The following is a 27715-nucleotide window of genomic DNA, read 5'->3' as shown; positions in this document are numbered from 1 at the left end:
AATTTTAACAACTAACTATTAGTTTTAGTATATTCAAACATCATCTATATGCGGCGAAGAGGGGTTAGTTCACCCAAGCTGGCAAAATATAAAAAGCAAACATAAAAGTTCACCCAAGCTGGCAAAATATAAAAAGCAAACATAACCCGACGTAAGGTTTCTTGGGTAGCCTCGAAAAGCAAGCATAAGCAAAAGATCCAAACGGGTCCTAAGTGATTGAATCTATGACAAAAAAAAAACTCGAACGACACACTATACGATAAAAAATATCTACGATCGGATTTGCGAGAAATTACATTACAGAGGATTAGAAATTTAGATACTAAAATGAAATAAAATAAAAGGACTAAAATTAGTCTTTATAAACCAAACAATCCTTAATGTCAAATTTTAATGCCATTCACAAACACAAGGAGATATTAGAGGTCTAATATTCTGAACCTGCTTTACATCATGGTGACCTCATGTGGAGGTGACAAGAGTTGAGAAATAACTTTTGGACGCGCGATGGTTTACAAAAGGATGTACGGTACACTTTTCATAGAAAGTTGGATAGGAATAAGCCCTTACAATGCAAACATAATCCCTAACACAAAAATTAGGCTGGGTATTTGCTGTATCGTTGTACCCTTTTTTCCCACAGCAAAATCCAATGCAATTGAGAAGTACATCGAGATACTGCAGCTTGGGTAATATGCACTTCTTGCTGGTACCCCACCATGCTTACGAACAAAACCAATATGTGGCAGGTATGAGGTATCAGCTTCAAGCATTCCTTTGTTTCAGGTTGACTGCATTACAACAGTGCTTCGAGGTCCATCTCAACGAAAGTGCAGGGATCCGGAATGCCAAATTTCCTTAGGACCTGCAAGAAACGCATAGTATGACTAGCACTCAACGAGTAGTAGTGCTATCAAATCTGGCAAAGCAAATCACAACGTGTATCCATGTTATGGTTTTCTTATTCTCAGATAATATCACCTGTGTTCCTAAGTTCTTATTTCTGCCAGTACCATCTCTTACTCCAGAATCAATTATCGAATTGGAGTTGCTCATAATTCAAGCATATAAGATTGTGCTACCTAACAAAAAAAATATAGAATATGGTGCTAACTTCATTCATTTCAACCTCAGAAATCTTCATTTATGGCAGCTAAACTACTGGTACTTAAGATCCACAAGGTATAACAACATTCAAAAGCAAGGCAGAGTAAGTACCTCAGCATGGACAATTCCTAAGTAGCCAACTTGCTTGCCATCACTTGTCACAATTTTACATTGTCTTTTCGGGAAGAACTCAGGTTCCTAAAGAAATGAAATCAATATATAAATGTTGACAACAGCAAAAGACAAGACAATTTATGAAGTTATGCTTACATCTGTAGGTACATAGTAATTCTCGCCAAAGTTAACATGTGGAGCTCTGACAACTTTGACAATACTATCCACCAATCCCATAATTTCCTGGAGATTTAATCAAGTTAGGCCTACACAGAAGCTATGTAAATACATGTCTAGACAGGTGTTTTCCCCCTTCAGCGTATACCTCAAATCCAGAAACCCTATTGCAGTACAAAGCTGCAAGCCTGCGATTATTAGAGGCACCAACATCACGTGACGAGTCCAGCATCACAACATCACCAACTTCAAAAATCTACAATGGTAAATATCTGAAAGATCAAAATCATGGGAACATTCTCATCCAAGGGCTAGTTTGGAAACTTAAATCCCCCGGGATTCCTGGGGATTGAGGAAAGTAGCTTAATTTCCCCCTCAATCCCCAGGAAACCCGGAGAGGATTTAAGTTTCCAAACTAGCCCTAAAAGGAAGATCGTAACCATGGCAAAAGTAACTATTTAGACATATCCAACGCTAGAAGCTGTATTGAAGCTCTTCCCTTTAAAATTGATTATGTATTAAATTAAAGTCAGCATGGTTAAAAATGAAGGACTATACAGTTACTTTCTCTAATCCTAAAATCCATTACAACATTGACACATGGTCTCCAATGCCACTTTGACAGGTAATATTTTAAATAACATGTTGTTCCAAATAGAAAGATCCATAAATTATAAAAAGGTATTTTTATAACTAATCTAGCAACATAAAACTTATATTACCAATCTACTTGATTTTTTTAGATATTCAGTGTCTATGTTTAAAAGGTTTAATCAAGAAATCCTAAATGGGCTTATACTATGGTGGAAATGTAGTATTTGAAGGAGTAATATCCTGCAATCATAATAAAGTTGGAAGGAAAAGGAAAACAACAGGCAAAATGACACTACTGACAGCAAGAGAAATTTGTAGTTTTTTTCTAGTTTCCCCTTTAGATAGTTGGCGAAGGACCTGGGGCAGTGGTGAGAGCTGTCTCACTAAGTTGCTAGGTTCTGGCATTTGAAATTTCTTTCTGGTTTTGAAGTAGCCTCTCAGCAACTGTGGGGAAGGCTTGCATCAGTTTATCCCTTTCCCAGACCCCAATTATGTGGGAGCCTCCAGCACTAGGTCTGCCCCTCTTCTTTAGTTAGTTGGCATTTTATGTGTGACAGCATTCCATAAACAATATCCTTTTCAAAAAAGTACCTTTATAGGTCTTGGATGGTCTATATTATGTTTCAGTGTTTTTAATAAACACGACATCAGGCTAGTTCTAACAACCTGCAAGGTGACAAGGAAAAAATGATTATAACAGCCCAACTAGATAACAGGAAAAAGAATGATTATAGCAAATGAACGGCATCATAGAACAATGTTTATTTCCTTGGCAATCAAATAAGGAGAGAAAACATGAGTTGTCAGTAGGTGGACATTCGGTCAGACCAAATCAATGGGTTCGTCCAGCGGTTTTCATTAAATTTTAGGTATCAAAAAGTGGGTATTGATTAATTCCTAAAAATTATCAAGATGAAGCAAATTTGGTATCAGTTCGGTTTGGTCTCGGCCATGACTGAACTAACCAAGCTAGCAATACACACATCGAAAAAGAAATCACAAAATCGCCTATGTAATATAATGGTAGATTTTGTAAGTGAACACCAATGAGCATGATGAAACACAGATCAACGAAGGATGAAGCATAAATCATCTGCCAACAACAGGGAGGAGCCATTGCCGACATCTAGGTTTGACATCAGGTGCTTGCCTTGGCCAGCGGTAGCTAGACATGATATATGGCTTCGTCCTAAGGAACTGGGGAAGAGGTCACCAAGCGTCGCTGCAGCTCGGAGGGCAACCTCATCTCCCTGGTTAGACACTTATCAACAGCTCTACATATGTGAGAGAAGCGGCCAAAGGCAGAAGGTGGAGCCACTACCGAGTGGTTGAGTCAAGAGGAGGGGCGTAGCCTTGCAGACGCCTCTGAGTCGTCCCTATGCTAGAGAAGACAGGTGAGGGTGTTGTGGGTGACTAGAAGGAAGTGAACGAATTGGGGGCAGGTTGTGAGAAATCAGAGTGAGATATCTCTTATATAGAGAGGGTTGGGAAGGGTTATTAGGCTAGGCCGAATTCATTACTCAGCTTCTATGTGCAGTGCAGGTTTTTTTAGGTTCTTCAATTACCGGGTTAAAACCGAATAAACAGAGAACTTGTTTCTGTCATTCTGGATTCGGTCTGGGTTAGTTCGGTTCTGTTTCTCAGGTTTGGTTAATTATGCCAAGCCCTAGTTGCCTGTGTAGAACATGCAAGATAAGGCTGGGAAGTCAGATAAGGATGAACAGTCCAAAGTTAAATGATAGGATTACAAAAATGTATGGCTAATTACACCTAGAACTCATAGAATAACAGAAAATGCAGAATCATGATACACCAGCAAGGCAGCAAGATGCATCAGTAACTAAACACAGCAGAGATGAGTATTCTGCTGGAACGATTATTGTGTGAATTCCCGGAAAAACGAACAAGGCCTTATGAATTAACTTTTTTTGTTTTGCAAGAAAGGCATCAATCAACCAAAAAAATTACACTGTTCTTTGCAATATAGTCAATTGAGAGCACATAGGAGAGCTGACTGATGGCTGCACCTAGCACTGTGGTGGATGACGATAAAACTGGGGGAAATTTACCTCGAATTCAGAAGTGCGAGGGTTTGCAATAATGACTGCTTTACTTTTGTCATCTGTCCTGTTTAACATGTCAAAGTTCTCTTCGTGTGAAGACAAGATAAATGTGAGCACCTCCATATAACCAGCTCTTGCAACCTGGCCAGAAAGGATTTTTCAGTAAAGATTAACTGATGAACAGATAAAAACACAGGAAAAAGAAAAACAAAGATAGCAAATATCAGCAAGATGCTACAAAGACATATCGAATACCTAAAGTACCTCAGCACGAATTTTATCTGAGAATCTGTTTAATGGTTGCCTTCCTCCTATTGTCATACACTTCGGCTTTGATTTTGGCACATTGTTGAATCCATAAGCAATAGCAACGTCCTTTGTAGAAGCCAGACAGAAATTAAACCAGTTAACAATGACAGCAAACAAACACTTACAAAAACAGTTGAAACAGCTAGATAATAGCAGATATACCTCTGACAAATCACGGGCATGCAGAATATCACTTCTTGTTGGAGGAACAGACACTGAAATGCGAGCCTCCCCTTTCAAGGAGTGACTTTCAGCTTGCAGTTGCATTTTATTCAAAAGACAGACAACCTACAATTTCAGATGCACAGTTATTAATCCAGAATGAAAACATCCTTCCTAAAACTTCCGGGAATTGCAGGTACCTGTTTCTCGTCCTGGGAGATGCCAATAGGCCCAAGAATGTCAGATAACAAAACATCCATTTTGTAACATGAAAGATCAGGGTAAACTGTTTTCCTTCCATCATGATGTATCACTTCAACAGGTTCCACTTCAAATTTAGTCTCACAATATTCAGAGAACATGGTAACCTAGGAATATAAGTAGCAAGCACATCAATACAACAAGTTTAAACTTCTTAAACTAGAGGACACGTTCCCATCTAAATTACAGCATAACATAACCCACCATTGTATTCAGAACTATATTTGCTTTGGTAAGGTCAGTAGCTGTACATTCAATAAAGACATTCCTTGTTGCAAGGGTGATAGCTGAATGTGCGCCATTAATGATAGGAGGTAATGATAATACAGTCCTGTAAAGTATTGCAATGTCAGCTGTGCAGCGACACCAGTATTAACAGTTTCTATATCATAAACATTAAAGAAAGCATGGCACAAATGACGGAACATGAGCCACTTTATCAGTAAATTGAGTATATTTAAGAGAACAGCTTTTCCTTGAAAAATGAACAATGTTTTTTGAAGTTTAACTACATAGACAAGTTTCCCAGAGAGCTACGCCAACAGAATCTTTCAATTTAATTATTGTTATCCTCACTAGTAATTATTAGTCTTCTTAAAAAAGATCATAGGCCTTGAAATAAGGGAACGTATCAGGTGCAACCAAACCAATTGGTGCAACCAAGACACAAGGATAGAGATGGGAGGACCTTTTAAAAAATATGCAGGGAAAGGTGGGAGAGTTGTTTTGAAAAATGGTATTTTTAAAAAGGTCTTCCCACCACCATCCTTGTGTCTTGGTTGCACGGTTGCACAATTGGTTTGGTTGCACCTGACACGTTCCCTTGAAAGAAAGGTCAACAAATGAAATGCTAAGAACATGGCATTGTTTTACCTGTTGCTATCATAGATAACTGGGTACACTGGAGAATTCTCAATTATATGCAAGAATTTCTTCAGTTTCATGTCTGACTGCCACAAATCAAGAGATGTCAGTAACAAAAATATACAAGGCACAGAGCTAAAAGAATAGTATTAAGATATACAAGGCGTTAAACTTGAAAAATTAACAGTTTCCATCCTGATACATGGCCCAATTTAGTGCACAATGGCACAGCAAACACTCTGATGTAGCTACTTACTTTATAGAATTCCATCAGTTTATCGGCTCTGAAGCTTTTCTCCTGAATCATACAAAAGTTAGAACAGTGAGTCCAAAAAATGTTGCCTTCTCAGCAACTTACTAAAAATTGTAATGATGATCAGAAAACGGGTCATATTACATAAAAATCATCTGATTGAACTAAATCAATTACTTTTACCTGCTTTAATGGGACAAAATTGATTTCATTCGGTGGTAGAGCCTAGGGAGAGAAACAGACCATATGTCAGATATAAAGGATGAGAGAAACCACCAGGCACCAGTGGTGTTTATAAAGCCACATGTCAGCAATGGTTATATCTTTGTGTGGGACGATATATAACAGTCAACCAATTCCTAAGAAATCTATCTTCTCAGCCAAAAAATACTGACCAACATAAATAAATTATTCAGCTGTAAGCAGTTATAAAGCCACAAATCTTAAGTTCAAACTGTTTAAGGTTACGCCATGCTAGAAGCTAAATAATAGTTTCTTTATAATAGTTGGTTTGGATATTCAGACTGCAGTATGCACCAAAGGTTTTTTTTTCGAAAGAGCGCAGGAGGACTGCGCACTCATATATTAAAGTAGAGGGGAAAAAAGGGTCGTAAAGACCCAGGTACAAAGCACTCCTTATGGAGGCCAGAAACAGACATACACAAAGCTATCCATAAAAATTGGACAAAACAACTACAGCCCTAGGAGCTAGGTAGTTTGGCCGGCCAAAAAGGAAAGCCCCTTGGCACCAGCCAGCTGCCACATCTCCTGTTCATCACCAGCAGCCTGAAGAAGGAAGGAGATAGAAGGGGTCCTTCCATCTGTTAAGACCCATAAGGCCCATATATTATTGTCTGCCTATATATATGCTACAGTACCCGAGGGGGCTATTATCTCGCCTAATCCAAGGTTAGTCACATGGTAACAGAGCAGGTTAGGGTTAGGGTTTACGTCTAAACCCAACCCTGATCCAATTTTTCGGCGCCGTCGCTGTGCTGCCCTTGCGCTTGCGGCCAGCTCCTTCCTCTTCTCCGGCTGTTGTCGCTGCCCTCCCACTCCCGCCCGCCGTCGCGGCCGCGGGCCCCTTTTCCCGGCCGCCGTCGCGGCCTGCTGGCCGCCGCTTCGTCGGGGATCCACCGTCCCTGCGCATCCGCCGTCCGCCGCGCCGTCGACCTGCGCATCCGCTGTCCGCCCGCTTCGTCGCGGATCCGCCGTTCCTGCGCATCCGCCGTCTGCCACGCCCCGTCCACCTGCTGTCCCTGCGCCAATCGCAGATTCGCGCAGATCCGCCCGCCGTCGCAGCTGCCGTCCCTGCGCACGGACTGCTCTGCGCAGATCCGACGTCCAGGGAGTGCGCAGATCCGCCTGCTGTTAGATCCAGGGATTGGACGGGGTGTTACACTGGTCCTCTCAGGGCGTCGTGCCACCGTCGCCACCACAGAAAACGTGGGTGGCCTCGCCGCCACTGTAGCAAACGCCCCCGACCGCGGCTCCCTTCACCTCCGGCGGCGCGCGTGTGGCCAACCCCTCTCCTCCGGTGTCGTTGTCGTCCTCCCAGTGCCAGCCCTTCTTCCGACACGCGTGGCGGCCTCTACTTCAGCCGGTGTCGCCTCTGCAGCGGCACCGCCGGACATATCCTCCTAACCCTACAACAGCACCCCGCGCCTCTCCTTTAATCTTCTCCGATCACCGGCGTCAAAACCCCCTACCAGGCCCGACGTAGGCCCCTGCACATCTGGACCCATCTCGATGCCCCCTTTTTCATCGCCGCCATCGTTGGATCCATCGCTGTCGCGGCCTTCCCAGCCGGATCCACCGTTGTTGTGGCCTTCCCGGTTGGATCCATCGTCTCCTTGGCTAGATCGTCGTCTTCATGGCTGGATCCGTCGTTGCAGTGCCTTCCCGATCGAATCCACTGATACCCCTTCTATTCAGCCGCGGGCGCAGCCAACCTGACCGACGCAGACGTGCGCACTACCGCTAGCCTCCCTGGTGAGGGGCTCCTCGACAACCGAACGTGGAAAGAAGCAAGAAGGCCCTGAGGTTGTTGTTGTCTGTGTCGCCCCACCGACCGTTGACGCTCAAACATCGACCCCCTCCGAAGAACAAGGATGTGCAACACCTCGACTTCGACTACCTCGGCATTTAGGGGCTATCATCTACACGGAGTGCACACCGGTCTCTACTCCAGCCACAACATTCGCACCCTCACCACGCTACGGTTGCGGGGGTATTTCAGCTCATCGGCTCCTACCTTCGGCTTCTACTCCAGTCTCATTGTTTGTGGTGCTCCTGTTGTGACTGTGGGGGGTGTTAGAGTGTGTGTTAAAATTATCCATGTATGTGTAGTTGGGCTGCCGACCCATTGGGGTTAGGGTTTTGGGTCTATATATATGTATCCATCTCAAGCCCTCACATTATCTTACACTTTCAAAAAAAGGAACAAAACAAAATAAGATTTGATTGATTTAGGCTTTTGAGAGACCTTATGACCATAAGGTACCATATCAATTGTGACTGGTTTAAAAAGGATGGTTCCTTTCTACAACTAAGATCGTAGAACATATTAAAGTCCAAGATTTACTATAAAATTACCCAAGAAGGGAACACACTTGATGAAGTTTAATCTGCCAAATGACTTTAGACAAACTCAAATTTCACAAAAGATTCAAAACCAGTGTAAGGGAGCTTCTACACCTCAATGGAGAAAGAATAAAATAAACCAAACTAGCACCGACATGTCCTTGCTTTTATCTTTCCATACGATGGTATAAAAGCAATGTTATTAAAACGACGTTAAAACGTAGTTTAAACGACGTTTAAACGACAAAACGCTCTGATGGTGTTAAAACGATGTAACATTTTACAACTTGGTGTAAAACGTTGTTTTCTTGTGTTTAAACGTCACATTGGATGTTCGCTTCAGATTAAAGTCGGTTGTTTGGACTGCTGCAGCTGCAATCCATAGAGACAAAAACAATGTAGAAACAGTAGAAGCCGATACAGATTAAAGCTAAGCAAACATGCATATTTTTAGCATTTTACTCCTCTCGCTGAGCTAATTCAGGCCCAATCCAGTTAACAATGTGGGCAGCCTTCTCTCAGCCCTTGCATTCCTGCATGCACCCACCATGCACTCCATTCACCGCCATGCACTCTTGTCTCCTACATAGACGTGACGTCGTCGTCGCCACTCCAGTCACCGGCCGACGCACACTCCATCCGCCGTGCCCCGTCCTCCAGGTCCTCATCCTCCCGTGTCTCATCCTCACATCCACCGCACCGCCACTCTAGGACCTAGGTCGCCGCTGCGCCACCGCTCCAGGACCCAAGCAGTTAGGTCGTATTCTCGTCCGTTGTGCTCGTCACCCCGTCCTCCAGGGCCCCGTCCTACCGTTCGCCGCCACTCCAGGGCCCCGTCCTCTGCTTCTCTAGCTCTCTACATTGTGTCCTCTGCATCTGCCTCCTAGAGTGGATAGTGGACAACACTCCTCTGCTCTGTTGGTTGTTGCTCGCTTGACTTTATGTTATTATATGAAATTATGATATATTCAAATTTTCCTATGTTGCTAAAACTACGTTTAAACTTCGTTGAAAACGTTTAAAAGTCAAAACTCCACCCATGAACGTTTCAACGTTTTGTCATTTTAATAACCTTGTATAAAAGTAACTGCAATTAGTTGCATTGATAGTGCAAGGCCGCAAGCATGAGACATAATGACTTGCCCCATCAAAATCGGGGGGAAATTGGATGCACAATAAAACCATGGAACACATAAACATAGGGACAGTGTACAAGTCCATGACAGAGATTGCCATGAACGCAGTTCAAATAAGATAATACCCAAGATTGAGCAACGAAATTAGCTTATTGAAACACTGTGATAATTTTACCTCATATGAGAAGGGTCCTTGCAGAGTGTCCAGATCATGGGTGCCAATAGCAACGAGTGTCCTCTTCCTATTATCCATCATGGAGTAGTCTGAGTTAATTACTCAGTGTATTGAGTACAATCTTGATATCAATACAATGAAAAACAAAAAAGCAATAAGATAAGTGATACCGGCAGATATTTTGGTGGAGTTTGTCTTGAAGATCAATGAAGCTGTTGTATCTTGCTTCATCAAAAGTTACCCCTCTTAGGACAGCACAAACTATGTACGGTCTAATTTTTGAAGTCTGAAAAAACACCAAATCAAGGATTACACTGGAAGAAAATAAGAACATGAATATACCATTCTGGAGGATAAGATCAACATCAAAATTAGAAATACAACACTAATCCGTTAATATATAGCTTCTAGAATTAGTAATAACAGGCAAATATCAAAATCACAAATATGTTAATATCCTAACACTTAGCATCCGCTTCAAGCTATAATCGTTTTCACAACAATAATAAAACATTACAAAGAGGATGCACCAAAAAAATACATATTTTAATAGCATGAAAAATGCCAGTAGGGTATTGCTTCCGTTTTTCCTTCCAAAACTGACAGTTTCACACATCATTTTCCCATTATCCTGGAGACATAACATTCCATTTCCATATCCAAAAGTCGACTGATTCAAGTGCATAGCCATAACATACACTAAACAGTGCTGCTGTACAATTTTCTCTACTGCCTAGAGATGGAAAACTGAAGAAATCTAGTAGTTTCTTCTAGGATGTTATTTAAAATGCACTGCAAGTCCCAACAACATGACATTACCTCTGGTTTAACATGCATCTGAAGCATTGAACCCCGAGGGATTGATGAAACTTGGAATACAGGGCTTGCTTCAGTCCCAGTGAAAACACGAAGAGCTCTTGCTAGTCCTTCAAGACATAGCAAATCATATCTGCATGCATTGTTCCAAGTTTTTACCGGATTTCCAAAATCCTGCATACCTAGTACTCTAGTAACATCGATTCCTTGACGAAAACAAAATCTGCTGACCTGTTGGCGGCAACCTCTATCTTGTAGATGACCTCGTCATCTTCGTCCACCTCACTGTCGTCCTCGAGGTGCTTCTCCTTCCTGATAATAGCCTTCTCCGTCGTCTGCAGACGCAGACCCAAAACCCTCAAAATTCAGACAACGCCACTGCCAGCACAGCGGACGGGAGGGGCAATGGCGGAGAGATATGCTCACCACATCGTCCAGCTCGATGCCGAACTCGAAGCAGAGCGCCTCGAACTCCTCCTGTGCTGCAGCCAGTAGGATTGGTTACGAGCTGTTGCGGAGGGAAGAGCTGGGCTTTTGGGGAGGGACTGCGCAAAGGAAGTCAAACTTACTGTAGGTTCGACCAATGGCAGCCAAGAGACGATCCCGGCCGACGCTCACCGTCGGCATCCCGGCTGGGGCGGAGGAGACGGTCTGGGAGGCGGCGGCAGGAGGAAAAACCTAGCGGTGAGTCCGGAGCGACGGCAGCGGAGGCGTTGATGCTGAAGCTGGTGCCTTTGATGGGCCGAACAGCTAAAGGCCCAGACTTCACTTTGGGCCCGTTTGGTAGCTCGGGGCTCGTTGGCGGGGCGCCATACAGGGTGGAGGACTGGAGGAGGATGGCGTGCAGGCCTGCAGGGCTCGGGCGGCGCTGGCTGCTGTTGTTCTGCTTAGGGCGAGAAAAAAAAACTCGAGCTCGACGAGCTCGGGCTCGCAGCAGCTCAGCTCGGCTCGGTCCGGCTCGACGCATAGAACGAGCCCGAGCCGAGCCTGTTTTTGTGGCTCGTGAAAAGAGCGAGTCAGCTCGGCTCGGCTCGGTGCAGCTCGCGAGCTGGCTCGTGGCTCGTCCTAACAACAATTTGTTATATAAAATCTTAATTAACATATAATATTAGTAAGGAGTAGACAATTAATTTCTGTTATTTGATATTACTATAAAAAATAATCTATTTTCTATATTATATTAGTGATATATCTATTTTACTAATTTAAAATATGTTATTTAAAATATTTTTAAGATTTTATATTATAATTTATAGAGCAGATTTACGTTTATTGATAGGCCCGTTGGCTCGGCGAGCCGGCTCGCGAGCCCGGAGCGAGCCGAGCCGAGCCGCTTTCTCGAGCTCGCCAGATGGGCGAGCCGAGCCCGGCTCGTTACACGAGCAAGCTGCAGCGAGCCGAGCCGAGTCGAGCTCGGCTCGGCTCGTTTCCACCCCTAGTTCTGCTGCACTCTTCTGGCCCAACGGGGTAGATACTGTTGATAACTATAATCAGATCTGCTCACTACCCTCCTATCAGTATATTAGTCGTCAAAAGTTGTAGAAGATTCGTCTTCTTTCTCATAAGCACGATAGAAAAACACACGAGACACATAATATAAGATTGGGTCTCTGGCCTCTTTCTAATCTCTTCTCTCTTATAAAGAGGTACAGATTCATTTATATAGAGACGTCAGACCCCTCAGATGTATAATTAGTATTCGCCCATATAACCATACTATGGTTTCTTAACACTCCCCCTCGGGCAAATATCGCGACCAACACATGCCTTGTTAAAACTCTCAAAAACCTAGTAGAAAAAATATGGAGAAAAAACGCATGGTGACGTATATTGCATTTGCACTTTGTTGTCATTAAAAACCTCATGTGATAAACTTCAAGAAAACCCACCACAGAAAAAAGAGTACACCAATTATCATCAGGACAGATTTCGATCTTCTATATCTATATTCCATTGAATCTTCTATAAAGGCTAATTTTAGAAATGTGCTCTCTGACCCTTGCAAAACCGTCTTAGTATGGTAAAATACCTTCTTATGAAGTATATGCAGTTACACACATAGAGATTTAGCAAACAGATTGCATATTCTTGCAAGAACTATTTCAGGAATTTTACCTCAACTCACTTCTAGAATACACGAGGTAAGTGAACGAATCAACATAATGTAACACCTTGATTTTTTGGGTTATAAAAATCTCTTTGCTCTGTACTTCAAATTCAGGTGTTACCCTTTTCTTTATTCACTTTTCTTTTCCCTTTATCAAAACTGTAGAGAGTTATTTTGGTTCTACATTAGTGTGAGCTCTAGAAGTGTCATAATTGTTGTATTCATGATGATGCATAATGTTTCCAAGTGCAAGAAGTGTTTGAATCATGTCAATATGTCTTTTAGAAGTTTCTCGTAAATTTTCATATTTTTCAGAATATTTTTCTATTTTTCGAAATTCGAAATCAATTTATATGGGGTACTTAAAAACTTTTTCAAAAGTGCTAAATATGTGTTTGAGTTCATTGTGTGCTAAATCATGTGTAGAAATTTTCCTAGAATTTTTGGAGCCTTCGAGATATTTTTCGGATATTAAAAACCATTTCAACTTTTTCTGAAAATGAATTTTAATTTTAAAAATAGGATAATTACGAAAAATAAAATATCTTCAAACCCTAGCAATATATATATATGGCTGGAATCCTCTCGTCGAGCCCTTTACAAAATTTGAAACCTCATCCTTAGATTCGATCTGAAACTCTCGGAATTGCTCGCCGAAGTTCGGGACGGTTCTAACTTCGGTGAGCAATTACTTTCGATCTGTGCGTCGTCGATAGAATCCGAGGGTACCGTGCGTTCGTCTCGGTGCCTTCGGTTCGTCGATCTGACTAACGGTTCGTCCCAAATTAGCGAATTTATGCTCGGCTCATGCAAACTTCGTCTTCTCCAGTGAGCCTCCACCATTTGTTGTGCCTAGGGATTCTTCGTTTTCCCGTTTGTGCAGGGCCGCCCTCTCCTTTTTGTTGACACATTTTCGGGCGCCAATCACTATAATGAGAACCGGCGGCGGTGCTCTCTGCACAGGCGCGGACGGTCCGCGGCCAGGGGTCGAACGGTTCGTGACCTGGCGCAGGGCTCGGGTTCCCTGCCTGACGTGTCGGACGGTCCGCGCCCTGGGGCCGGACGGTCCGCGCTTGTGTAGGGACGGTGGAGTTCACCGGCGGCGCCTAGATCTCGCTCCGGGAGGGACCCCGTCGAGGAGGAGAGATCCTAGGTGTTGTCTAGGCTCGGCAAGCCGACCTAGACTCCTATGATCGACGTAGAGTCGAGGAGAAGCGGAGAATTTGGGGCTTGGAAGACTAAACTAGAACTAGACTAGAACTACTCCTAAATGCATAAGTAAAACGAGAAATAGACTTGATTTGATCTATTGTTGGGGGGTTCAATCGGCTGTAGCCCTTCATCTATATAAAGGGGGAGGTCTGGATCCGTTACAAGTTGTTTCCCGAGCTAATCCCGCGGTTTTAGGTAACAAATCCTGCGAGAAACTCGGAACCCTAACTGACTCTGCGCACGCGCGGATCGTCCGCGGACTATACATGTGCCATGGATTCATCGTTGTACAATTCCATATTTGAACAGGATAATATACCGACGATGAATAAATGGGTGGAAAGTACCCTGGTCTCATAGGATGAACAGGCGATGCTTGTTGTGTCGCCTTTTGGGTCGTTTTGTTTGGCCGTTTCGTTTTAGCAGGTGACCGGGGTTCCTTCGTTGACCGATCACGTGGAACAATCTTCTTGCTAGCATTTTTGGCTAGTAATTGATCGAAAGTAGGGCCGGCTTTTACCAACCGACCATGTGCGTCATGTTGGCTTTGCCCTCGCGTCTCTTTCCTTGCTTTGCGTCTCTTTCCTTGCTTTGTGTGGACGCTGACGCCTCTGGCCATGGGCGGATTGTCTGGCTGAGCCAGCCGAACCGTCTTTATGAGCACCGAACCGTCCGCACGTAGGTGTCGGACCGTCCGCGATGCTCAGGTCAGGTTGTCGTGCCCGGCTCCTTAATTGTGTCTGCCCCCCGGCGCCTCCGGACTTGTTAGTCTTATCGTCCAAAGCTTTTCGAGCAACCTCCTTCTGCGATATATTTGACGTGCGAGGATCACCAATGATGATGTCTTTGCTTTTGCCTTTATCGTCCATTTTGGGCCGAACTAAGACCTTTTCGCATGCGACATCTATTGTATTAACAGGAAATGGCTGTGTGTACATTTGCATCTCCTGAAAAGCCAATCGTCCCTCATTTTATGACCGATTGCACTTGTCGACGAAAAACATTACAATCATTGGTGACATGAGAAAAAGAATTATGCCACTTACAATAATCACGTCTCTTTAATTCATCTATAGGAGGGATAGTATGAGTTAATTTAATGTTGCCATTTTTAAGTAGCTCATCAAATATCTTATCGCATTTGGCAATATTAAAGGTAAATTTAATCTCTTCTTGCCGATTCTTTTGAACCGGCTGTAAGGAAGAACATGCTGAAGATTTGGCCTTTGTTGGCCAAATAAATTCAGTGGTATATACATCTGCGGATTTATCATCTGAACTATCACGCTCTATTAGATGTATTGTACGGGCGGCCGATTTTGGTGTCTCTTTAAATCGGCTTTCACAGGCTAAAGCCCGTTGTTGTAGCTGGGCTACCGAGAAGAATTGGGTCCCATCTAATTTGTCTCTTAAGTAGGATAGCAACCCATTAAAAGCTAGCCCTGCTAGCTCTTTGTCTGCGACATGGATCCGAAAGCATCGATTTCTAGTGTCCCGGAACCTCCGGATATAATCATTAACTGATTCTTCGCGTCCTTGTCGAACTGAAGCTAAGTCAGCTAGCCCTAATTCATATTCCCCGGCAAAGAAATGTTCATGAAATTTACTTTCTAACTCATTCTAGGAATTAATGGAATTAGGAGGTAGGGCGGCGTACCATGCAAAAGCGGTACCAGTAAGGGTTAAAGAAAATAATCGAACGCGAAACGCTTCTCCATCGGCCAATTCGCCTAGATGTGCTAGGAACTGGCCTATGTGTTCGTGTGTGCTTCTCCCATTCTCACCAGAAAACTTAGAAAATTCTGGTATCCTTGCCCCTTGTGGATATGGGACAGTGTCAAACCGGTGATTATACGGCTTTTGGTATGATTGCCCCACTCTGGATACACTAACTCTGAACTTATCTCGAAATAGTTTGGCCATCTCTTCCCTAATTTTTTCTATTGCACCCGGTGGCAGACTACCGAATCCTAGGCTGTGGGACTCATTTAGTCGGGCATTAGTATACTGACCTTCTTGCCGTGACCGATCGATAGTGTTGATCAGTCTGTGATTGTATGGTGCGTTATGATTTAAATATGTAGGGGGCGAAACATACTGCTATTGTGGTGTGTAATAATTTGGTGCATAGTGTGCAACAGCGGGTCCTACGTATGCGTACCCGGTTTGTAAGGTGGTAATCCGAACTGACTGGTTGCGTTCGCCATTATCGGGACGCCACGTTGTAGTCCTGGTGCGGCCTCGAACTGTCCGACAGGGAAAGCCGGACAGTCCGCGTAAGGGCCGGACGGTCCGGGCAGAAGCTCGGACGGTCCGACCATGTTCAGGGGCACCGATCTGCCAAGCAGGGACGGCGGTGGTTGTATTTGCCCTGAATATGAGTCCATCGGCATACCATATAAAGGCTGGGGCTGCGAATCCCCATTTGTTGCCGATGCATCAGACATAAATACCCTATTACTAGTTTCATATGATGGAAAACTAGGAGCAACATACTTTTCCAACGTACGTGTTAATTTTCTAATTGACTCTTCTAACCCTACAATCTGTTGTTTCATTTGATCCTGCCGCTGATCTACATATATTTAATAGATTGAATATCGTCGGGTTTACTTACGTTGGGGACTTGAAGCGAAGACAGAAGAGATGCGACGTCGGTCTCTCCATGTTTGATAACCTTTTGGTGGCGATCCACCGTGTATTGTGACAAGAATTTCTCCTTCGCCTGGCGCATGTAGTCCTCATATTGCTGCTGCTCATCAACCGTCAGATTTTCAACAGCCGTCTTCAGGATATTATCTGGGGAGATATCGATGTGATCTTTAGAACCGGCCATTTGAGGGCCTGATTTTTAGTAGATCTAGACACCAGAGTCCCCAGCGGAGTCGCCAAAAAGTATGTTGACACCTTTTCGGGTGCCAATCACTATAATGAGAACCGGTGGCGGTGCTCTCTGCACAGGCGCGGACGATCCGTGACCAAGGGTCGGACGGTCCACGACCTGGCGTAGGGCTCGGGTTCCCTGCCTGACGTGTTGGACGGTCCATGCCCTGGGGCCGGACGATCCACGCGTGCGTAGGGATGGTGGAGTTCACCGGCGGTGCCTAGACCTCGCTTCGAGAGGGACCCCACCGGGGAGGAGAGATCCTAGGTGTTGTCTAGGCTTGGCAAGCCGACCTAGACTCCTTTGATCGACGTAGAGTCGAGGAGAAGCGGAGAATTTGGGGATTGGAAGACTGAACTAGAACTAGACTAGAACTAATCCTAAATGCATAAGTAAAACGAGAAATAAACTTGATTTGATCGATTGTTGGGGGGGTTCAATCGGCCATAGCCCTTCATCTATATAAAGGGGGAGGTCTGGATCTGTTACAAGTTGTTTCCCGAGCTAATCCGCGGTTTTAGGTAACAAATCCTGCGAGAAACTCGGAACCCTAACTGACTTTGCGCACGCGCGGACCGTCTGGACCGCGGACAGTCCGGCCTCAGGGTTGGACCGTTCGCGAGGCTCTTTCTGGTGTTCAACATATGCCCCCTGCCTTTTGGTGAAGGTTGACGACCATGTGCATCATGTTGGCTTTGCCCTCGCGTCTCTTTCCTTGCTTTGTGTGGATGCTGATGCCTCTAGCCATGGGTGGACTGTGTGGCTGAGCCAGCCGGACCGTCTTTATGAGCACCGGACCGTCTGCACGTAGGTGCCGGACCGTCCGTGATGCTCAGGTCAGGTTGTCGTGCCCGACTCATTAATTGTGTCTGCCCCCCGGCGCCTCCGGACTTGTTAGTCTTATTGTCCAGAGCTTTTCGAGCAACCTCCTTCTGCGATATATTTGACGTGCGAGGATCCATTACAAGTTGTTTCCCTAGCTAATCCTGCGGTTTTAGGTAACAAATCCCGCGAGAAACTCGGAACCCTAACTGACTCTGCGCACGCGCGGACCGTCTGCGCCACCACCACGGATCGTCCGGACCGCGGACAGTCCGGCCTCAGGATCGGACCGTCCGCGAGGCTCTTTCTGGTGTTCAACATATGCCGCTGCCTTTTGGTGAAGGTTGACGACCATGTGCGTCATGTTGGCTTTGCCCTCACGTCTCTTTCCATGCTTTGTGTGGATGCTGACGCCTCTGGCCATGGGTGGACTGTTTGGCTGAGCCATCCGGGCCGTCTTTATGAGCACCGGACCGTCCGCACGTAGGTGCCGGACTGTCCATGATGCTCAGGTCAGGTTGTTGTGCCCGGCTCCTTAATTGTGTCTGCCCCCTGGCGCCTCCGGACTTGTTAGTCTTATTATCCAGAGCTTTTCGAGCAACCTCCTTCTGCGATATATTTGACGTGCGAGGATCCGTTACAAGTTGTTTCCCGAGCTAATCCCACGGTTTTAGGTAACAAATCCCGCGAGAAACTCGGAACCCTAACTGACTCTGCGCACGCGCGGACCGTCCACGCCACCACCACGGACCGTCCACAAGGCTCTTTCTGGTGTTCAACACATTCCCTCGCCCTCCCCCGCACCTCCCCCACCCCCCCCCCCCCCCCCCCCCGCGTAGCCCTCCTCCCATGGTTAAGAGGAAGGAGAAGGAAGAGGAGGAAGAAGATGGAGATTTTGTGATTTAGCCCCTGTTTCTTTTAATCCGTACGTAGTAATTTAGTTCAATTTAAAACCACGATAACTTTTGCGTTTTAAATCTGATTCACTCCGTTCAAGTTGCATTAGATTCATATTAAAATTGTCTACAAGTTAGGAGTAATATTCACTGTTGTTGCCCATTTTATATAATTTATTTAAATATTTGTTTGACTGGAGGTTAATAGAACGACATTTTATTTTAAATCTAATCTAGGATTTTAATTTACGCATTTATAAATCAACATGAGTGTAGTTAATCTTAACTGAATTATTCTTTATTAAATAGTCATTTTGTTTAATCATGTTACCTATTAATTAGTTCTCGCGTGAAGTGTCGGCCCGTGCGCCGTACGCATGCTGTGCGCGTGACGGGTACGTGCTGCCATGTTGTTTCGCGTGTTTCGATTTTCCTCTCACGCCGTTATTTCGTCTCATTTATTGTGGGGGACAGATATCCCCCGGGTCCACTAGGAGGCAAGAAGGCCTCGCAAAAGGCTTTGGGCCTATTATCTCGCGAGGCCATCCCTTCGTGGGCTAGGAGGAAACTGCTGGTGAAATGGGCCAACGCGAGAAAGAAGCAGACTCAAGCCCAAGCGGCTCGTTGGACTTAAGCAATATCCACAGCGCCAATCCGACTTTCCCGCGTACAGCGACCTTGAATAACGGAGCAAACTAGGGATAAGTCGGCAAGATTATAGAAAGATCAGTTCAGTCGGTTCACTATTGTTTATGAACATATCGTCATCATCACATACGCATGTAGTGCCCCACGGTCGAATATATAAGGCCTAGGGGGTACCCCATCATTTCCATCAACCATCTACTCAACTCATTAGCCTTTCTCCATACAGGAGACTTCCCTTGTAACCTACCACATAGAGATTCACACCAGGAAGTAGGGTATTACACATCTCAAAGCGGCCCGAACCTGTAGAAAAACACCTGTCGTTTCTCGTGCAACTCGCACAAACCATTAAGTTACAGTCAATAGCACCGTCCTACCCAAAAGCACCACGAGGGATAACCCCGGGTGTGCGGTCGGGCTCCAAACACCGACAGCTGGCGCGCCAGGTAGGGGGTGTGTCGTTGATCCAAGCTAGCTCAATGGCTGTCACCTCCCAGTGCAAGATCGCTCTTGGCCCTAGATTTGTATTCTACTTTGGGACCATCTTGTTCGTAGCAGATGAAAAGGGAAATCTGCACCGCATAGCGGATCCACCGGAGAAAAAGCTTTCCTTGGAAATCTCCAGGAAGGCTGGAACAAGACAGCGGACAGCGCAACCTCCTGCGCCCCAGACGAAGACTACTTCTTGCAAGTCGAGAGCCGGGAATTCACTTGCCCAAAAAACTCCATTGTCCACTTTGCCCACAAAGGAGTGGACACGGATTACAAGAAAGAAAGAAGCAAGCGTTCCTGGAAAAGGAACGAAGCTTCGCCGAGCTATCTTTTCGGCACCTTCGCCCTCAAAGAAGGGTGGAAGGGAACTCGCCACCACTGCAACTCCTTTCTACCCCGACATCCTCTTTATCGGGGGGAGATTGGAGTCGTCTCCCATCTCTGACGACGAGCCAACCATGCCGGGGGAAGAACCTCCCCAGCGAGAAGCTCGGCGACGAAGGAACAGACGCTGGAATATTCGGCGACATCACGAAGCTGGGGAGCGGGACCCAGTGCAACCCGTATCTCGAGATGAAGTCTCAGAAGTAGGAAAAACTCCCGACGAGCGGATATTCAGAGAAAGGAGGAATTCTCGCCGACGTGATCGCCGGCAAGCTCAAGACCGAGATCGAGAACAAGCTGAACATGGTGCAAGGTTACGCCGAGAGAACCCTCTCTTTGCTCGAAACCTGAACCCTGACTTTGCTCGTGCAATGAACACGTCGAGTGAAGTCGGAGGAGTGCTGGCTCAGATAGCTAATGGCCTCCCGCGGACTCCGGATGCTGAAGGCTATCGGCGGTTGCTCACTCGGGCAGCTAATCATCTTCTACCCCTCGCTCATCCCCCGAGCGATCTGCGACACACCATCAATAGTCGGCGAGATGCGCAGAGCTCCATCAATGCTGAGCGCGACCGACGACACGAAAACGAGATAAGGCGACAGGAGGAGTACGATCGGGACCACGGCGTCCTGGCTCGAAGTCACGCCACCCGAGTTGAGTCGGCAGCAGCCTCTACCAAAGTCCCAGTCCGGGGATGGTCGAGACGACACATCACCGACTCCCCTCCCCAGGACCGACACCATGAACGACGACAGGAAGACACATGTGGAGTATCCGCGCTTACTGCGCGTCTCAAGGCCATCCAGTGGCCCCCGAACTTCAAGGTCTCCAACGTCAACAAGTACGAGCCTAAGCAGGACCCGGGAGGCTGGTTGGCCGTCTATACGATCGCTGTCCGGGCTGCTAGGACAACCGAAGATGTGATGACCGCATATTTGCCCATAGTCCTCGGGCAAGATGCATTGCAATGGCTATGACATCTGCCACGACACTGCATCGACGATTGGAGTGACTTTAGTCGGTGTTTCACCGCCCATTTCCAGTCCCTCTCTGACAAGCCGGCGCAGCCATGGGACCTCAAATCCATCAGGCGCCGGGGCGATGAAACACTTCGGTTGTACCTCAAAAGGTTTCAGACCATGAGAAATCGTATCCTCGAGGTCACTGAGGCAGCAGTGATTGAGAACTTCTACCAAGGATCTAATGACTCGGCCTTCGTCTGAGCCATACTATAGAAAGCATCGACCACCTCCGAACAACTATTTCGAGAGGCGGACCTCTACATCACCGCTAACGAGTAGGCCTAGGACCTCATCGGAGGAACGAAACCTGCACCACCAGCACCGCGGCGCGACGCGAACCCACAACCCAACAGGCGTTGGGAGAAGAGGCCTCGTGAGGAGGTCCACGCCACCGGACCACCCGTCGCTCGTGCTCGAGGGGCACCCCGTGGGGGCGAGCGGACACTGGATGACATCCTCGACGCCCAGTGTCTGTACCACAAGGACATGCGCCACACCTTGCGGAACTGCAGGGACTTCAAGCACTCCGTCAGGAATGGCCGACCATTCCAGCCTCTACCACCTCCCCCACCACGAGGAGGGCCTGGCGAGCCCAGGCAGCCTCAGCAACCAGAAGGGGGAGGGGGTGGAGCATTCCCTCGCGTTAACAGGGAGGTCAACATCATCTTCGGAGGACACAGGTCGCAGGAGAACAGAAGGCAGCAAAAGCTCAACGACCGGCAGGTCCTGGTGGCAACCACCAGTGCCCCAGCTCCCTATCGGTGGTCAGAGTACACGATCACCTTCAGCCGAGCGAATCAATGGCTCAACTTCGACCATCCTGGCAAGTACCTGCTCCTCGTTGATCCGGTAATCTGAGAGAGCAGAGTAAAGAAAGTACTGGTGGACGGGGGAAGCAGCATCAACGTTACCTTCCCCCGGACGCTCCTAGGCTTGGGGGTCGCACTCAAATACCTCACCGAGTCAGACACCCCTTTCTTCGGCATTGTGCCAACCGAAGGAGAGTACCCGCTCGGGCACATCTACATGCCCGTCACCTTTGGAACTCCGGAAAATTACAGAACCGAGTTCCTGAGGTTTAAGGTGGCAAGTTTCGACTGCGGGTACAACGCCATCATCGGCAGACCGGAACTGGCGAAATTCATGGCCATTTCGCACTATTCATACATGATATTGAAGATGCCAGGACCGCAAGGAATCATCACCGTGCGCGCTGACTTCCAAGGCACTACGGAATTCTTTTGGGGAGCCATCCAGGCGGCCCTCACTACTAGACCGCCGACGACTTCCTCTGCGCTGGCGAACACAAAGCCTGAGGAAGACCTCGCAATACCCGCAAACGAAGCTCAAGTTGTGACCTCTATGCAGCCGACTGAGGAGACAAAGAGGGTCAACCTGGGATTCGCTGATGAACGCAAGACCGCCATCATTAGCTCCAGCCTCGACGATAAATAGGAAAGCGCGCTCGTCCGGTTCCTGCAAGATAACCGATACGTATTCGCATGGCAACCTGCGGATATGCTGGGAGTCCCGAGAGAACTGGCCAAGCACAAATTAAAGGTCTACCCTCAAGCAAGGCCGATTCGATAGAAACTGCGTCGTTTCACGCCTAACAAGGGAGAAGCTATTCGTGCCGAGTTAGCTCGCTTAGTGGCTGTAGGGTTCATTAGAGAAGTGCTGCATCCTGAGTGGCTAGCAAATCCTGTTCTTTTACTCAAAATGAATAAAGTGGATTGGCGCATGTGCGTCGACTATACTGATCTCAACAAACACTATCCGAAGGATCCCTTCGGACTCCCTGGAATAAATCAGGTGGTTGATTCGACCGCTGGATGTTCTATGTTGTCCTTTCTAGACTGCTATTCTGGATACCATCAAATCAGCTTAGCAAAGAAGATGAGGAGAAAACTGCATTCATCACCCCGTTTGGGGCTTTCTGCTATACCTCCATGCCATTCGGCCTCAAGAACGCGAGAGTGACCTACCAGAGAGCCATTCAAACATGCTTAGCCGATCACTGGGGAAAGCGGGTGGAAGCCTATGTCGATGATGTGGTGATCAAAACAGAAAACTCAGAAAACTTCATCGAAGATTTGCAACTGGTCTTCAACAGCTTGAGGCGATACCTGTGGAAGCTCAATCCAGAAAAGTGTGTCTTTGGGGTACCGGCAGGGAAGTTACTCGGATTCATTATTAGCCATCGAGGAATTGAAGCTAACCCAGAAAAAATCGAGGTCATCATGAGAATGGAAGCACCGCGATCACAGAAAAAGGTACAGAGGCTTACTGGATGCATGGCAGCCCTGAGCAGGTTCATATCAAGGCTAGGCGAGAAAGACATGCCATTCTACAAACTGCTCAAAAAGGTGGACAAGTTTCAGTGGACCATAGAGGCATAGGAAGCTCTAGAGGCACTGAAAAAGTTCCTGACTACACCACCAGTACTCAAGCCACCACGCCGAGCCACACCGAATCAGCCAGTAGAAGATCTGTTGTTATACATATTCTGCACGACTCACGTGGTATGCACCACGTTAGTAGTCGAGTGGGTGGAGGAAGGACATACATACCTGGTGCAGCATCCGGTCTACTTCATTAGCGAAGTTCTCAGGCCCTCAAAGATGAAGTATCCCCAAGTCCAGAAACTGCTATACGCGGTACTTCTAACCGCTCGCAAGCTCCATCACTACTTTGATGACCACAAAGTCATAGTAGTCACAGGATTTCCAATAGGGGACATTCTCCACAACAAAGAAGCTATCGGAAGGATAGTCAAGTGGGCATGTGAGCTGGGAGCTCACGACATAGAGTTCCGACCTCGCACGACAATAAAGACTCAAGCACTGGTTGACTTCGTATCAGAGTGGACTGAGCATCAGGTCCCAGACAACCCGGAGACTACCGAAGTATGGAGAATGTACTTTGATGGCTCGTTGAAGTTGCAGGGAGCAGGTGCAGGGATTCTCTTCATTGCTCCTGGAGGTGAACAACTCAAGTATGCGCTTCAGCTATTATTTCCAGCATCAAATAATGCGGCAGAATATGAAGCACTGATCCACGGATTAAACATCGCCGTATCACTCAGCATCAAGAAGCTGATGGTATATGGAGATTCACTAGTGGTCATAAGCCAAATAAACAAAGACTGGGATTGCTCGACTAATTCCATGGGCAAGCACTGTGCAGCCGTCCGGAAATTGGAGGACAAATTCGAAGGGTTGGAGCTCCATCACGTGGAAAGAGACCGTAACACGGCAGCAGACGCATTGTCGAAGCTAGGATCCAGTCAGGCTCAGGCTCCACCCGGGATCTTCATCCAAGAAATATCACAACCGAGTATCCTCTCAGATCAGACGGAAGAGTGCAACACCTTGAGCCAACCAGAGTCAAACCCCAATGACTGGAGAGAGCCTATCATCAGGTACATAAAAATGAAGAAGAACCGGATGACAAGGCCGCAGCAGAACGCATCGCAAGGCAGTCAGCCCACTACACCCTCATAGGGGGCACACTGTACAGAAGAGGTGCGACGGGAGTTCTCATGAAATGCATTCACTCGGTTATTGGGAAGCAGCTGTTAGATGAAATCCATGCCGGGCAGTGCGGAGTACATGCAGCATCCAGAACTCTGGTCGGGAAGGCTTTCAGATCTGGTTTCTATTGGCCAACAGCGAAGAGTGATGCTACCGAGTTAGTCCAGAGATGTGAAGCTTGCCAATTCTTATCAAAGCAACAACATTTACCTGCACAGCAGTTGCAGACCATTCCTGTAACATGGCCATTTGCATGCTGGGGGCTGGACATGATCGAACCTTTCAAGAAAGCTCAGGGAGGCTATACTCACGTGCTAGTTGCCATTGACAAAATTCACAAAATGGATAGAGTACAAGCCCATTGCCTCTTTGACCTCAACCAAAGCAGTGGAATTCATACAAGACATAATATTCAGGTTTGGGATACCAAATAGCATTATAACCGACCTGGGATCCAACTTCACCAGCTCTTAATTCTTCAACTTCTACAAGCAGCGGAGCATCCATATTAAGTATGCATCAGTAGCACATCCAAGATCCATTGGCCAAGTAGAAAGAGCTAACGTGATGATACTGGAAGCACTCAGGAAGAAAGTATTTGACAAGAATGAAAAGCTTGCAGGAAAGTGGATCAGAGAGCTGCCATACGTGGTTTGGAGCCTAAGAACTCAACCCAGTTGAGCTCTACATGGAAATACCCTGTTCTTCATGGTTTATGGGTCAGAGGCAGTGCTGCCCGCCGACCTAATATTTGGGGCGCCGAGGTTGACTTTCAATAGCATAGCTGAAGCAGAAGCTACCAGGCTAGAAGATATTGATGTGCTGGAGGAAGAACGATTGAACACAGTAATTCAGTCGGCTAGGTACTAGCAGACCTTGAGGCGCTATCATGATAAAGTCGTGCGACACCGGTCCTTTGTAGTGGGAGACTTGGTCCTTTGCCGAATTCTAGCGGGGGAAGGACGACACCAGCTGTCACCACTATGGGAAGGGCCATTCATCATATCAGAGGTCACTCGGCCAGGATCATACCGGCTTACTCAAATGGATGGCACAGAAGTGGGGAACTCATGGAACATAAAGCACCTCAGAAAGTTCTATCCCTAGCGACGCCTCAAAAATTCTTGAAGAAACATTGTACTCTGTAATTTGGGGACTTCATCATCAATAAAGTTTTCGTTTTCAAAGGCATTCAGACTCTTGACTTTCAGCTGACTTCGATTGGATTGGACTTGAAATCAACACACTTATTCGACTTAGGCTGACCACTATACCCTACTAACGGAAGAATCGGTTTAAGTCGGCAATGACTTAAGTCGGTGCGACATGCACACGCTTACTCGACTTTGGGTGACCACTATACCCTACTAACAGAGCAATCGGCTTAAGTCGGCGACGATTTAAGTCGATGCGACATGCTCACGCTTACTCGACTTTTGGTGACCACTATACCCTACTAACGGAGCAATCGGCTTAAGTCGGTGACGATTTAAGTCGGTGCGACATGCTCACGCTTACTCGACTTTGGGTGACCACTATACCCTACTGACGGAGCAATCGGCTTAAGTCGGCAATGACTTAAGTCGGTGCGACATGCTCACGCTTACTCGACTTTGGGTGAGCACTATACCCTACTAACGGAGCAATCAGCTTAAGTCGACGACGACTTAAGTCGGTGTGACATGCTCACGCTAACCTGACTCAGGGTGACCACTATACCCCGTCGATGGAGCAATCGGCTTAAGTCAACGACGACTTAAGACGGTACGACATGCTCACGTCTACTTATCTTAGGGCGACCACTATGCCCTACCAGCCAGGCGATTGACTTAAGTCAGAAAACGCCTTAAAACCAGCATGACACACTTGCTTTCACGATTGTTCAGGGTGACTACTATACCCTAACAGCAAAACAATTAGCCCTCCAGGAAAAAAGAACGTTTTACTTGTTGGCACGAGGGGCATGTTCTAGCGCCTTGCTCACAAAATATTCAAGTTCTAACACAACCATCACATGCACATAGAATTCATATTACATCGAGTGTTTTGCTGGACATCACTGCATCGAAACATCTTTGCTAGCAGTGTCTTTCACAGGAGCGACAGAAGAAGAAGGATGACTTAAAGCCGGGCCTCCTCATCAGGATCCGTCCAGTGCGAACGACTTTGTGAAAGGGAATTAGGCTTACACCTTTTTCCTAATTGATTTTGGTGGTTGAATTGCCCAACACAAATAATTGGACTAACTAGTTTGCTTTAGTCTATAAGTTTTACAGGTGTCAAAGATTCACAATAAGCCAATAAAAAGACCAAGAAAGGGTTCAAATAAAGAGAGCAAAAGACATCCTAGAAGGCACCCTGGTCTGGCGCACCGGACTGTCCGGTGTGCCACCGGACAGTGTCCGGTGCACCAGGGCACTCGACGCTGAACTTGCTACCTTCGGGAAAATCAGAGGGCGCTCCGCTATAATTCACCGGACTATCCGGTGAGTCACCGGACAGTGTCCGGTGCACACCGGACCGTCCGGTGTGCCAGCGGAGCAACGACTACTTCGCGCGCAATGGTCGACTGCAACCGCATTCAATGCGCTACAGTGCGCGCAAGAGTCAGAGCATGCACAATTGGTGCACCGGACAGTCTACAGGACTTGTCCGGTGCACCACCGGACAGCCCAGAGGCCCCACAAGTCAGAGCTCCAACGGTCGAACCCCAACGGCTGGCTGACGTGGCTGGCGCACCGGATAGTGTCCGGTGGTGCACCGGACTGTCCGGTGCGCCATGCGACAACAGTCTTCCAACGGCCATTTTTGGTGGTTGGGGCTATAAATACCCCAACCACCCCACATTCAATGGCATCCAAGTTTCTACACTTCTACACCTTACAAGAGCTATAGCATTCAATACAAGACACACCAAAGAGATCAAATCCTCTCCCAACTCCACACAAAGCTTTAGTGATTAGAGAGAGAGATTTGTTGTGTTCATTTGAGCTCTTGCGCTTGGATTGCTTCTTTTGTTTCTCATTCTTTCGTGATCAACTCAATTGTAATCAAGGCAAGAGACACCAATTGTGTGGTGGTCCTTGCGGGGACTTTGTGCC

General features: G+C 46.6%; 1 protein-coding gene across 2 annotated transcripts; it reads right to left on the bottom strand.

Moving 5' to 3' along the window:
* Nucleotides 1-333: 333 nt before the first annotated feature.
* On the bottom strand, nt 334-11399 carry LOC100280512 (uncharacterized). 2 transcript variants are annotated; one of them, NM_001153432.1, is given in 19 exon segments: nt 339-865; nt 1219-1305; nt 1378-1464; nt 1547-1654; nt 2584-2658; nt 4062-4196; nt 4320-4430; nt 4527-4652; nt 4727-4894; nt 4992-5118; nt 5661-5737; nt 5908-5949; nt 6088-6129; nt 9799-9865; nt 9969-10084; nt 10618-10747; nt 10846-10949; nt 11041-11096; nt 11184-11317. In NM_001153432.1, coding segments are annotated over 19 exon segments (1785 nt in total). In that variant the 5' UTR covers nt 11242-11317; the 3' UTR covers nt 339-796.
* Between the last annotated feature and the right edge of the window lie 16316 nt (nt 11400-27715).

Source organism: Zea mays, chromosome 6 (genome assembly GCF_902167145.1).
Source record: "Zea mays cultivar B73 chromosome 6, Zm-B73-REFERENCE-NAM-5.0, whole genome shotgun sequence".
NCBI lineage: Eukaryota > Viridiplantae > Streptophyta > Magnoliopsida > Poales > Poaceae > Zea > Zea mays.
Note: the sequence above shows the minus strand (reverse complement) of the source record. Positions and strands in the feature narration are given on the sequence as shown.

Bases quoted from the DNA above. Each gene is read 5' to 3' on its own strand.
- LOC100280512 (XM_008649544.4), bottom strand. From the start codon at position 11,241: ATGCCGACGGTGAGCGTCGGCCGGGATCGTCTCTTGGCTGCCATTGGT. The intron at 10,748-10,845 runs GTCAGCAGATTT...CAATGCATGCAG, and splicing joins ATAGAGGTTGCCGCCAACAG to ATATGATTTGCTATGTCTTG. The intron at 1,465-1,546 runs GTATACGCTGAA...TTAAATCTCCAG, and splicing joins ATAGGGTTTCTGGATTTGAG to GAAATTATGGGATTGGTGGA.